Source organism: Diaphorina citri, unplaced genomic scaffold, assembly GCF_000475195.1.
Source record: "Diaphorina citri unplaced genomic scaffold, Diaci psyllid genome assembly version 1.1 scaffold235, whole genome shotgun sequence".
Lineage (NCBI taxonomy): Eukaryota > Metazoa > Arthropoda > Insecta > Hemiptera > Psyllidae > Diaphorina > Diaphorina citri.
In genome coordinates this window covers 284,005-298,448 of record NW_007377672.1, presented here as the reverse complement: position 1 = coordinate 298,448, position 14,444 = coordinate 284,005, and the positions used below count along the sequence as shown (strand labels likewise).

General features: G+C 38.1%; 1 protein-coding gene and 1 long non-coding RNA gene across 3 annotated transcripts in view; one reads left to right on the top strand and one right to left on the bottom strand.

The window, feature by feature from the left end:
• Positions 1-206: 206 nt before the first annotated feature.
• On the bottom strand, positions 207-1,209 carry LOC113466262. Its single transcript, XR_003390710.1, has 2 exons — positions 1,163-1,209; positions 207-307 (listed from the first exon to the last, which is right to left on the bottom strand). It is a non-coding gene; the product is annotated as an uncharacterized LOC113466262 (long non-coding RNA).
• Positions 1,210-1,392: 183 nt separating this feature from the next.
• LOC103506428 overlaps positions 1,393-14,444 on the top strand; it is a 35,586-nt gene continuing 22,534 nt past the window's right edge. The window contains exons 1-2 of one of the 2 annotated variants that reach the window (XM_026821497.1): positions 1,393-1,661; positions 2,619-2,884. In XM_026821497.1, the coding sequence (XP_026677298.1) occupies positions 1,637-1,661; positions 2,619-2,884 (291 nt within the window). In that variant the 5' untranslated portion in view covers positions 1,393-1,636. The remainder of the gene's footprint in view (positions 1,662-2,618; positions 2,885-14,444) is intronic. The other variant, XR_003390708.1, reaches the window with a different exon arrangement.

Here is a 14,444-nt window from a genome sequence, read left to right as displayed (position 1 = left end):
TTTTTTTCTTTGGTGTTGTTTGAAAAAAAATAAATAAAAATGTTTTAAAAAAAAAAAAAAAAAAAAAAAAAAAAAAAAAAAAAAAAAAAATGAACACTGACCAGCAGTTTGAGAAAAACCAAAAAATAGGGGTGTCCTGCTTTCATTGCCCGGCAGTGTAGTTAGTAAGGAAAGAGTGGTGCTTACCAGCTATGACAGCTTGAGTATGGTCCTTGTTTAATGCTAGTGCATTTGGTGTGGATTCTTGGTTTATATGAAATGTTCTTAGGGTCATTTCCTTCACCAATATTTGTTATGACTGAGGAACCTGTGTAATAAAATAAATAAATTTATCAAATCTTTTTCAAAAGTTTGTCTAGTGGGTAAACTACCCACCACACATGCTCACATGCATGACCATGTGTGGCAGAAAAATAGGGATGGGCATGGGCAAGTTTTAAGAGAGTCCATTTTGTTATATTGTACCAATATCTCATTACCAAGGTATATAGAATAGTCTCATCACTTATTCACTTATTTGAAAGAGAAATGAAATAATGTTCCTGTAAGCTCATCTCAGCCCTGTACATAAACACAGCCTAAGTTACCACTCCATCTCCAATGCAAAACGAAGTCACAGAAGACAGAACAATAATCTTATATTATAAGAACAAATCCATTCACTCATTCACATTTCATAGTTCACACACTGATCGCTCTATCTCTAGAACCACAACACCTAGAAAGCTGAACTTTTTCACAACTTTTTACGTAGGAATCGACCTTTTATTCATAATTTTTACCCAACTGCAACTGCTCCATTTTTAAAGTTACTTTTTCGGAGTTTTGACTTCAGATTTGGATTTTTCACAACTTTTTACGTAGGAATCGACCTTTTATTCATAATTTTTACCCAACTGCAACTGCTCCATTGGGATATTCGACTCTTTTCAAATATTCGACTCAAAGAATCGACTCTAAAAGAATCGCGATTCTTTTGTAGTGAGAGAGAGACAGCACACAGGATCCACTCTCGCTGCTTTTCGTAACCAATGAGATTGCAGCATAGCCGATTCTTTCCCCCCCGAGAAAGCCAGCCATTCCGAGAACGAACATTATCCCATCAGAATAAAATCCGCCCCAGGCGGGAATCGAACCCGCGGCCTAGCGCTTAGTCGCTTACAAGGCAGACGCACTACCAACTTCCTGTAACAATAACATAGAACTGATCAACTGATATTACTGATAATAACTTAAGAGATGTTTAAAATTTGCCGCCATAAGATTTATTTTTCAGAATACTGGCAGCATTTCGGCTGTGTTTAGGGTGTGTTTACTTTGAATTTAAGAATCGCGATTCACGATTCTTTTGAAATATTCAACTCTTTGAATCGATTCACTCAATAATCTCAATATTTCATATTCATATTTGCATTTGCATTATTTGCCAGTTCTGAGTACTTCACTTCTGACTCTTCTGAGCTGCTAAAAATTAAAAATCTAATAGGTACCTACCTAATAAATTAATACATAATTAGCTAGTTTAATATTAATAATAATTTTATTTCTTGTGTCAGTTGTCAAAATGTTAAAGGTTTGTCAGTGTCAGTAGGTACCTACCATAGATCAGATCATAGGAGGTTTTTCATGAAACATAATGCTGGGTCTAGTGTCATATGAAGGTAAATTTATTCCTTACCATTCTCAGTTCCTCTATTTTTTTGTGGAACTTTATTCCAAGGGATTAGTGGTCACTGCGCTTGCCTTGCACGCGGGATCCAAGGGATTAGTGGTCACTGCGCTTGCCTTGCACGCGGGAGACCCGGGTTTGATCTCGTTTCAGTCAGCTCCCATGGCGTAGTGGTCACTGCGCTCGCCTTGCACGCGGGAGACCCGGGTTCGAATCCCGGCAGGGTCAAGAAATTTGTATCATGCAAATGATTGATCCCGTGACTGGCTGTTGCGGGGCCCACTCAGCCTCGTGAGGAAATCCAATCTTCAGCTCCCATGGCGTAGTGGTCACTGCGCTCGCCTTGCACGCGGGAGACCCGGGTTCGATTCCCGGGGGAATGGCGTCAGCTCCCATGGCGTAGTGGTCACTGCACTCGCCTTGCACGCGGGAGACCCGGGTTCGATTCCCGGCGGGGCCAAGAAATTGTATCATGCAAATAATTGATTCCGTGACTGGCTGTTGCGGGGCCCACTCAGCCTTGTGAGGAAAATGAGTAGCTATGACATATAAATGCACATAGCGACCGGTGCCAGCATGGTAGGTAAACATTGTGATTTTAGGATTATTAGATATTGGGAAAATTCTACAATGCTGCAGTGAGCACCAAAGTTGTGACATAATAACACAAAGAAACTGCATTTACATTTTTTTTTTTTACAAAAGTTTGAGAACAATCCTATTATGGGAGCTGGAGCTATGGCTTTTTAAAGATTCAAGTCCATCACGTCATTTCTTTGATAAGAGAAGCACCAAAAACAATGAAAGCATTCTGAAAGGTGATTTTTTGAGCATTGGCTAATTGCTAATTGAATAAGTGATAAGGTTGACACTTTGAGTTCAAATTTGTGTTTTTTAGGGTACTTACTTCTCAAGTTAAATAGAATTCACCCTGTTGAATAATTTTCAGGTAGCTCTGATGAAGAAGATAGCAAAGATGAACAATCAGACCTACCACACATCTCAGATGAAGGGGATGAAGACTTTAGGCTCACAAACTCAAACCAAGTTTTGTTAAAAAGCAATGTATTTCATCTTCCTGCACCTACATCACACACTTTAAAACCTCCATTAAAAAATAAATCTGTGAAAATTTCTATTCCAAGTCTGGATGAATTTGATGAGGAAGATGGAGAAACAAATAAACCCAGAAAAGCTAAACTCACAGCTTCCCTTGTAAGTATATAAAATAGAGCTGTAAATTATCAAGATATTGGATATCCGGAGAATCTCTGGTTACATAAGTATTTTGATATCTGCATTCAAATCTGGATATGGAACAGATGGCAAATAATTTCAAAGTTGTGCAAAATTTGAGCCAGCTATTTTTTCGATGATTTTTTTTTTTTTTATTATTTAAGAGTTTTGACAGAGGGAACTGTAACTGCTATATTTGGAGGGTTTTAGGTATGGTTTTGGGGAGGTCTACTCTCATAATTCAATATCTCCAACCGTTTGGTGAAAACCGCCAAAAAGCGGTCATTTCCAAGACAGGATAGGAGAAAGCCAGCCGTTCCGAGAACGAACATTATCCCATCAGGATAAAATCTGCCCCGGGCGGGAATCGAACCTGCGGCCTAGCACTTACAAGGCAGACGCACTACCAACTAAGCTAACAAAAATAAATATAAAATAAATTTTAAAAATTGCCGCCGGGACAGAGGGTTAGAAAAAATGCCCAACAATCCCACGCTATCCTTGCTTAGGCCGTGGTTATGAACAGGGCTGAGATAGGCCATTCTGAGATGTTCTTGGCAAGTGGAAAATGATGTGGTAACTTATTAACACGTACAGGCTGTGTTTAATTGTTTATGAACAGGGCTGAGATAAGCTCGGACAAGGTGAGATAGGATATTGTTTCTACAGTTTTGCATTGGAGTGGTAACTTAACCAAGGATAGCGTGGGATTGTTGGGCATTTTTTCTTCGGCCATGCCTTTTCCACAAGTTTGGCCATGCCTCGGGATAAACTAGCGGGATTCCGGAGCGAAGCGACGGAATTCAGCTAGTAAACAATAAAAATAAACTGGCTAGGGCTTCGAGCATATAGGCATAGGGGCATAGGGCTAGGGATGGGAGGGGAAAGTTCGTTTTCTCCAAAGAATATTTTTTTAGCTTTTTATATTGCATTTGCTAAACTGGATATGATTCACAAATCACAATCTTTGAATGTTCTTACATAACTTTTACGACTTAACAAAAGGATTTTCCGCGCTTTTTGTCCTCTCAAAATACTTCCCCAGTCTTTGGTGAACTCAAGTGCTTGGTAACTAGTATCTCTAGGGCTAGCTAGGGCTTCGTTAGCCCTATCTTTCTCAATAGCTTTCGACTGAGCTAGACAGAAATATTGCCCTTACATATCAATATTCACCTGCTGATGCTGATCTTACAAGTATTTCTCTGAATTCTGGATCGAGATTTTAATCAAATACCTTGATCCAGAATTCCAGAGATAGGAATAAGAAATTTTCCAATCCATCCTCTGCTAGGCTTTCACGAACTTCACTTTTATTTTTGTCCACCGACCGTTTTTTCCATCAAAATTCTCCCTCACACTTTCATCATCAACAAATATCTTCTCGGCTAAGACCTACGTCAGAGGCTATAAATAGTTTCATGTTTTTTATTAAAACAAAATTGCCTCCGTCGGCATTTTCCTCGCGAAGAGACTTCAGGCTTTCTCATATAGGCAGCTTTCTTAGCTTTCTTGTCAGATAAGACGTTGAGCTTTTTATCCCGCGAACGTTTAATACAATTTGTGCCCAAACGGGTGGGGCGAGGGTCGGGGTATAACCACGCGTTTGACGTTCCCCTAAGGGAAGTTAACCAAAGTTTACTGTCAAAAAGTTATGCATAAAATATGGTGTTTTATTTACTCCTCAACAACTATACCATCTAGTACGTTAGGTAACAGATAACAGAATCATGTATTTTGTGGCTATGCAATTCTGTATTTATTTCAATGAGATCATGGGCCCATCTAGAGCGAACAAAATTTGTGACAAACCAAGATCCGAGTTATTGGTATTGGTGGTGTTCTTGTCAAATAAGACGTTGAGCTTTTTATCCCGCGAACGTTTAATACAATTTGTGCCCAAACGGGTGGGGCGAGGGTCGGGGTATAACCACGCGTTTGACGTTCCCCTAAGGGAAGTTAACCAAAGTTTACTGTCAAAAAGTTATGCATAAAATATGGTGTTTTATTTCCTCAACAACTATACCATCTACTACCTTCCTACGTGCTGAATAAGTAATGAGCTGAAAAAGATTGAGGATTATTGCTGAAGACAAATTATTCCTCGACTAAATAAATATTTACAAATGAAGTGTTGAAGGTTTTGAATATCCAATGTTGAATAATCTCCGGCGATTAACGATTAACATTTTACTCAATAAATCCATGAGGCCCAACTTGACAGATTGTTGCTTCTAGCGGATTGACTATTTTATTTATTTTGTACGGTTGTACTGTGGGATTTTTTTTTCCTTTAAGTTTACTGTTCACGTGCAACAGGTTACTTGTACAAACTAAACTTGTCTTGTAAACTGTCAAGTAAACTGTTATAAGTACTAAAATAAAACGTGTTTTTTTTTTTTTTGTTTGAGTAATAAGCTGTGTCAATTGGCAACCCAAACTGTCAATAAATTTTATTGATTGTCTCTCTATTGCTGTGTTGACTAGAATTGATGATTCTCAGAAAAAAATAACTGTCCAAATGTATTTTTTTCGTAAAGATCGTCAAAAATAATAAATAATCCGAAAAGATTGTTGAATAATCTCCGGCGATTAACGATTAACATTTTACTCAATAAATCCATGAGGCCCAACTTGACAGATTGTTGCTTCTAGCGGATCGACTATTTTGTACGGAGGAGAGAAAATAGTCCAGGCACACCAGTAAAATGAAATGAAGAAATAGTCCACGTATCTGTCCAATAAAGAAAGTTCGTCTGTTTACCATTTCAACTATTTTTGCTCGAATATGTTCGTTTCTACTATCAAAACAAAATCAGTGACAAGCTAATTATAGGTGATATCAGGATCATGAAATGTTGATCGTGCGGGTCGATACAAATTGAGATTTCATTCCAATCAAAAGCACAGAATCAGCAAAGATGAAATTCGGATTAGAACCTGAATTAAAAACAGCCGACTAAGGGCAATTATTGATTGCATGATCAATCGGATAGAATTGCATGCGATACACAACATCGCATGACGACCAATGGTTACATTTCTAAATCTGATGCAAACAAAAAGTGCCCGGAGGTACAATTCGTTTTGTCTTCAGTGAAATGGTTTGGTCATGTTAGCATAGCCCTTTTTTGACCATTGTATCCTAGTGTATCCTTTCTTGTTGAAAATGTTTTGGTGTTATGTTGGTAACAGTTTGGTAGTAGGTAACTTATTGTTTATGAATTGGATGTTGTTCTGGGTTGTAACACAGAAGTTGGATGTTGTTCTAGGAACCCCCTATTGTTTCAAATTGTTTAATTTTATTATATTCAGTAGGTACTTCCATGTTGTTCCCCCCCCCCATTAAATTAATATCTTGTTTCAAGTATGTACATAAATAATTTACTACAAATGGAAGATGTACCAAGATTTCTTTCTAGGCGCCACCAAGTATTGGAAATTGATTTCCTAAAACCATCACAAACTCCCCTTGGTGTCCATTTATCCTTATGCTTGGGACCACAATCTGAGATTAAACTTTGATTAACTTAAACTGATTTCCGATTGGCTAAATTTAACTCAAGACAGGCTTAAACTTTAAGTTGACTGCGGTTCAAGACAAGCCAATTTAACATGGATCAGGCCGGTGTATGGCAGATAAAAAGATATCTTTTCTTTATTCTGCCATCACCATTGGGCTACAGCTGAAGCCACTACAACAACAGTAACCACTGGCGGAGTTCCTTAACTTGGAGACAGCATGAATGGATAGAGACGTTAAAGAACAACAACAACAACAACAACAACAACAACCACTACACCACTGAGGTTGGTGTGTATCTACTGTACACCCTGTATTGAAGAGAACATTATTGGATCAAAATATAACCCAAAACTTGAATAAGATAGATGGAGGGTCTAACTTAAACCAACTCGACCTGGTGAAGATATTAATGATGGGACCTCTCAACACGTCTTGATGATTGGCTGGGCACGCAAAGTTAAGCTACTCACTGAGCAAACATTTATCCAAACGTACATCTGTCTCGTGAGACCATCAGGCGAGGAGCTATGGTACTTTGCTAACTCGGTAGCAGGTTGCTCGTACATTTTCACGGTCCTATTTCAGTAGGATAAACAAAAAAACAAACAATCTAACTAACAAACAAACAAACAAACAAGATAACCAAGGTATAGTTTTCAAATAAACTTGAATGGAAAGGCCCTTTATACCCACTGGAACTTACTCAAAAATAAATGGAACATTCAAATATCTCGAAAACTAATAAAGACAGAAAAGAAAGTCGTGTTTTCGCAGGTTGTCCTTACTTTTTGGGTACATTTAATGCGGAACTATGGAATTTCGTCAGGTCTCAAAGTTGGCCTTGAACCTGTACTTTTCTGATACCTACAAGACCTACATGTAGAATAGATCTCTGAGAGAAATTTGTTATCGACCCCAGAAATCCAAATTTTTTTTCTCGCCCACCTGATGAGGGAGATAACATATAGAATCAAAAGTTGTTCAGGTTTTTCGACAGTTCACACGAAACGAAATCCCAATTTTCCATGCATTAGTTCTTTTACTGTCGTCTTTCTGTATCAAAAGGAAACTCTATAAAAGAGTCCCCCTATTTTCCACTTTTACTTATTGTACTGTCTTCCTGCGTATAAAAGAGTCCTGTAATCCTTAATCCTAAAAGTGATATAACTCATGTATTGCCCAGGGCAAACCCTCATAATTCAGCCCCTGCCCCGGACTAAGCTAATTAGGCTGGCTTTGGAGCTATTAATTGTAAAGAAATGTCTCTTTTCATGATATTTTATATCAGTGTTTCCCAACCTGGGCGATGGAGATTTTCATGGGAGCGATGAAGCCTTAGGGGGCAATATGGGGGGCGATCAATAAAAGGAGCAATAAAGGGGGCGATGGCTATCTAGGGGCAAAAATGTAAGTAGGTACCTACTTAAGTAGTTATTTTAGTCTTAAAAAATAAATCTGAAGAGGAGAGACAGAAAAATATTGCATGTGCGTCCGAGTTTTGCCGAGCAATCCCAAGATCCTGATTTCATTCAGCTCTGCTCCTGATGCGTGTGGTTTAGTTTTTATCTTTCTAATCACAGAAATTGAGTGTTGACAGTGAAAAAATAATTAGGTATTGTGTAAAAACGGCGATCACAGTTCCGATAATCTGTACAAATTCTAAAAGGGGGCGATCATAGAGAAAAGGTTGGGAAACACTATTTTATATGACTTCTTCAAGTTTTGCTGGTAGTATGCGCATTTATATGTCATAGCTACTCATTTTCCTCACGAGGCTGAGTGGGCCCCGCAACAGCCAGTCACGGGATCATGTGTTGACAGTGAAAAAATAATTAGGTATTGTGTAAAAACGGCGATCACAGTTCCGATAATCTGTACAAATTCTAAAAGGGGGCGATCGTAGAGAAAAGGTTGGGAAACACTATTTTATATGACTTCTTCAAGTGTTGCTGGTAGAAGTTTTGCTATATCTTCTCAAATTTGTTTTTCAACTCGTCCATTTATACAGTGTTTATAAAGTCCGAGGACCCCTGAATATTTTTTGAACGGCTAAAGATGAGAAACTGAAATTTAGGGTAGTATTTTATCTTTTCAAATACCATTTTTTGAAGTTGTCACCAAATTTCTTCCGGAGTTAGGATTGGTCCCAGGGGGCCCAAGTTTGAAATCTTAAATGAGAACCCCCTACTTGTGATACAGCATATCAAAGATCTTAAAAAACGTAGTAGTTTGAGTTCGATCCGACAACCAGGGACGGAGTTATGGCCTATTCAAATTTTCACCAAAAATGGAAAATTCATATCGATTGGTAATTTGTGCATCAACTAAGTCCCACTAATGATTCATATTGAAATTCGGTCCCAAATTGAAATTTTGAAACACCCGTTTTCACCCCTGGAGACCATCAAGGCCGAAAGTCTAAATTTCATTTTTGGGTCTGAATTTCAGTATGACCCATTAGTGGGACCTATTTGAAACACAAATCACCAATCGATATGAATTGGTGCCCCGCCGGGAATCGAACCCGGGTCTCCCGCGTGCAAGGCGAGTGCAGTGACCACTACGCCATGGGAGCTGACTCAAAGCAAACAAAAATAAGGCCTCTAAAGTCCGAAGCATTTAGCACACTAATATGTAGATACCACTAATCCATAGCACCAATCATTTCCACAGGTTTGGTTTTTCAGGCGACTATGCGCTACTCAAAGTTGCGCGACTTCACTTTCAATGAGCGACGGGCTTTAAGCTTACTCACCTTGGTCGCGGGTTTGACTCCTGCCCGGGCCGAAATTTATCCTAAACAGATAAGATTCGTTCTCGGAACGGCTGGCTTTCTCATATCCTGTCTTTCTCTCTTCGCTTTCAGGGCGATAAGACCTTCACAGTTACCTCTATCAAACCTCTTAAAAAAGCTTTGATTGATTTTTTTTTTCAGGGAAGATACTTACTAAGAGATGAATCTTTCCTACTGAACAATACTTACTAAGAGATGAATCTTTCCTACTGAACAATACTTACTAAGAGATGAATCTTTCCTACAGAACAACACTTACTAAGAGATGAATCTTTCCTACAGAACAACACTTACTAAGAGATGAATCTTTCCTACAGAACAACACTTACTAAGAGATGAATCTTTCCTACAGAACAACACTTACTAAGAGATGAATCTTTCCTACAGAACAACACTTACTAAGAGATGAATCTTTCCTACAGAACAACACTTACTAAGAGATGAATCTTTCCTACAGAACAACACTTACTAAGAGATGAATCTTTCCTACAGAACAACACTTACTAAGAGATGAATCTTTCCTACAGAACAACACTTACTAAGAGATGAATCTTTCCTACAGAACAACACTTACTAAGAGATGAATCTTTCCTACAGAACAACACTTACTAAGAGATGAATCTTTCCTACAGAACAACACTTACTAAGAGATGAATCTTTCCTACAGAACAACACTTACTAAGAGATGAATCTTTCCTACAGAACAACACTTACTAAGAGATGAATCTTTCCTACAGAACAACACTTACTAAGAGATGAATCTTTCCTACAGAACAACACTTACTAAGAGATGAATCTTTCCTACAGAACAACACTTACTAAGAGATGAATCTTTCCTACAGAACAACACTTACTAAGAGATGAATCTTTCCTACAGAACAACACTTACTAAGAGATGAATCTTTCCTACAGAACAACACTTACTAAGAGATGAATCTTTCCTACAGAACAACACTTACTAAGAGATGAATCTTTCCTACAGAACAACACTTACTAAGAGATGAATCTTTCCTACAGAACAACACTTACTAAGAGATGAATCTTTCCTACAGAACAACACTTACTAAGAGATGAATCTTTCCTACAGAACAACACTTACTAAGAGATGAATCTTTCCTACAGAACAACACTTACTAAGAGATGAATCTTTCCTACAGAACAACACTTACTAAGAGATGAATCTTTCCTACAGAACAACACTTACTAAGAGAAAAAAAAAATCTTTTCGGATTATTTATTATTTTTGACGATCTTTACGAAAAAAATACATTTGGACAGTTTTATTTTTCATGAGAATCATCAATTATTCATTTTTGGTGCTTCCCCTATTGGCAGAAGAACATGGAAATATGAAAAATTGAATAGGCCATAACTCCAGCCTGGTTGTTGGATCAAACTCAATCTTGTACCGAAGTACTACGTTCTTTACTACCTTTGATATGATATGTATTATGTATCACAAGTAGCGGGTTCTCATTTAAGATTTTAAAGTTGAACCCCCTGGGGCCGACCCTGGTTCCAACCTAAATTTTGCAACTACTTTAAAAAATGGTGTTCTAAAAGATAAAACACTACCCTAAATTTCAGCTTCTCATTTAAAAAAAAAAAAAAAAAAAAAAAAAAAAAAAATGGGTGCCAACTTTGGATTTTTAAATGAAAACTCATTTTTTATTGCATATCGACTACTAAGACTACTAACTCGAATTTTTGCGGTTCGCAGTTTTCGCGGAAAACGCTAATCACAAAAGTGCTTACAAAGTACAAGTGCGACCTATCAAATCTGAGTGTTTTTTGCTCCCAAATCTTATGATTTCTTATTTCGATTTGGTCCAATATGTCGCTGTTTGCGATTTGTGCGGTGTTCGCAAAATCCGCGAATTCTGCATTTATGTTTTCCAAAGTTCCAAATAATTAAATCATGCTATTTTTTACTTCTAAATCTTGTGGTATTATTATTATTTTTCAATTTATGTACTTAATTTTCTGTCCAAAATGAAGTGAATTGGAAAAGTATTATCACCACAAGGTTTATACTTACAGGGTGCGCCAGAAAAACACTGACAACGGCTCAGGGTAGGTAGATCTCATCCAACAAGGTTCTATGGGACATTTTCCTAACTTCGGCTTCGTTTCCGAGAAATGTCTAAAAAACCACCTTTTCAAAAAAAATGCAGACCTTGGGTCAGTTTTTAGGTCATTACTTTTTCATTTTAATCGATAAATTGCACGCCGCCAATGCAGTGAAGCAGAAGTGAGATTAGAGGAAAGAGGAGTGCAATGAGGGGAAAGCACGCCGCCAATGCAGAAATCAAAATTGATTTCCAATCTTTTTTGGGGTGGGATGGATTTTTGTTTATTTTTTGTGGGCACTTGATTTATTTTGGGAGGAATGACTTGGCGGGGTATTCTCGAGATATGCACATTTTAACGCGAGCGAAAGACGTGGCAACAGTGCATGACTAGCGTAACGTCACGCCATAGTGGGGCGAGTAGGTATACCTAGGTACCTACTATACGCATGTGATTCTAGCGCACTTGTTACTTTCCTTATCCTATAGGAAGGAAAGTAATGTAATCGGGTCAAATTTTCGATGGTCAGTTTTTAATTAAAAAACACATTTTGAGGTCCCTAGAGCCTAAATCTTTCAGCCATTGGTCCGTGTGTGTGTCTGTCTGTAAACAAAATATCTCGAGAACGGTAAGAGCTAGAGCCTTGAAATTTGGTTTGAATCTTTCAAATGTGACAAGGATGCGACACGAATTTCTTGGTTAAGACCGGTGCAACGGTTGGTTTTAGTGCCAAAACACGTTTTGGGGTCCCTAGAGCCTAAATCCAAAGTTTCAGCCATTGGTCCGTCAAAGTGTGTGTCTGTCTGTAAACAAAATATCTCGAGAACGGTAAGAGCTAGAGACTTGAAATTTGGTATGTAGCTGTCAAATGTGACAAGGATGCGACACGAAACTTTTGGTTAAGACCGGTGTAACGCTTGGCGGCATTTTACTGCTTTTTGGCGGTTTTCGGTGTAATTTAACAATATCTCGGGAACGGTATAAGCTAGAGACTTGAAATTTAATATGTAGTTCACAAATGTGCGGTTTTCAGCTATAGCGACAAAACGGTTAGAGATATTGTAAAAACTTGGCTATAAGAACATATATCTCTAACCGTTTAGTCGGTATAGCTGAAAACCGCCAAAAAACGGTCGAAATCTGTCCAAAAGCTGTCAAAATACCGCCAACCGCAGCACCTATCTCAACCAAACGTTTTGTGTTGTAAACCGCCAAAAAACGGTCGAAATCTGTCCAAAAGCTGTCAAAATACCGCCAACCGCAGCACCTATCTCAACCAAACGTTTTGTGTTGCATCCTTGTCACATTTGTGAACTACGTACCAAATTTCAAGCTAGCTCATACCGTTCCCGAGATATTGTTAAATTACACCGAAAACGCCAAAAAGCGGTAAAATGCCGCCAACCGTTGTACCGATCTTAACCAAAAGTTTCGTGTCGCATCCTTGTCACATTTTACAGCTGCATACCAAATTTTAAGTCTCTAGCTCTTACCGTTCTCGAGATATTTTGTTTACAGACTCACAGACAGACACACACACACACACACACACACGGACCAATGGCTGAAACTTTGGATTTAGGCTCTAGGGACCTCAAAACTTTTTTCTATCAAATTCAAGGTATAATATAAAAATTAATATTTAGAAATAAGTCAAAACCTGACGAAAAAGAACAGTCTCAAATATTCAAATGGAAAATGCAAGCAAGTGTTTCTTTGTTGTTTTTTTCAACTATGGCGTGACGTCACGTGCAGTGTTGTCAAAATATTAGCACTCGCCGCGCGGTAAAAAAAAATCCTTCGAAAAGCGCGAGTTCAAACACAAATATCTCGGCAAGTAAACGACGGATTTTAAAATCGAAATCAGATTTGTGAATGTGATTTTTGACCGCTTCGTTTTATTTATGTTAGGTTGAATTATTTTTTACATGAGAATCCTCAATTGTTTTTTGTTAAAACCACGAGCCAAAACAAAAAAAAAAAAAAAAAATTATCCGAATAGACCTGATCTCCGATTTCCAAAGTTCAGGTTTGATGTCTGTTTCAAGTTCGAAAAAGATTTACCTTGTAGTTTTCTAGCATCAAGTGTGTTTTACAGGTAGTCAAGTGGTTATTTCTCCGGAAAGGACGTGAGTTAAAAAGGTAAATAAGGTCTCATTCTGATCTTTGAATAAAGCGCAAGTTTTCTTGAAAGATGGAGACCTGCTCCAAAATTTCTTCGGACAAAAACCGCATGTTTCGTAACGTAAAAATCGGACATAACAAGGTAAATCTTTTTCGAGCTTGAAAAAACACATCAAACCTGAACTTTGGAAATCGGAGATCAGGTTGATTCGGATCAAAGTTTCGTGCTCTGGATCGTGGTTTTAACAAAAACAGTTTATCGATTAAAATGAAAAAGTTATGACCTAAAAACTGACACAAGGTCCGCATTTTTTGAAAAGGTGTTTTTTTTGGACATTTCTCGGAAACGAAGCCGAAGTTAGGAAAATGACAGAGCCTTGTTGGAAATGATGAGATCTACCTACCCTGAGTCGTTGTCAGTGTTTTTCTGGCGCACCCTGTATGTAAACAAGCTGGGCCCGTCCCTCCGGGAATTTTTTAGACCGTAGTTTATTCGATCGTTGTTAAAGAAAATCCTCCCATTTTTGGTTAAATCCCCTTTTAGGGGTGAGCATTGAGACTTGAAATTTGGTATGAATCTTTCAAATGTGACAAGGATGCGACACGAATTTCTTGGTTAAGACCGGTGCAACGATTGGCGGCATTTTACCGCTTTTTGGGGGTTTTCGGTGTAATTTAACAATACCTCGGGAACGGTATAAGCTAGAGACTTGAAATTTGGTATGTAGCTCAAAAATGTGACAAGGATGCAACACAAAACGTTTGGTTGAGATGGTTGCTGCGCTTGGCGGTATTTTGACCGCTTTTGCACAGATTTCGACCGTTTTTTGGCGGTTTTCAGCTATAGCGACAAAACGGTTAGAGATATTGTAAAAGTTACTATAGAACATAAAAATAAGCATCATTCAATAGGATAAGGAAAGTCGTGTGATGTTCACACCAGATTTTTACAATCAGTCTTCTGCAATCCTTTGCTATTTGCTCTCTCTTTGATATTGTTTATTTTACTTTCTTCTTCCCCTCAGATC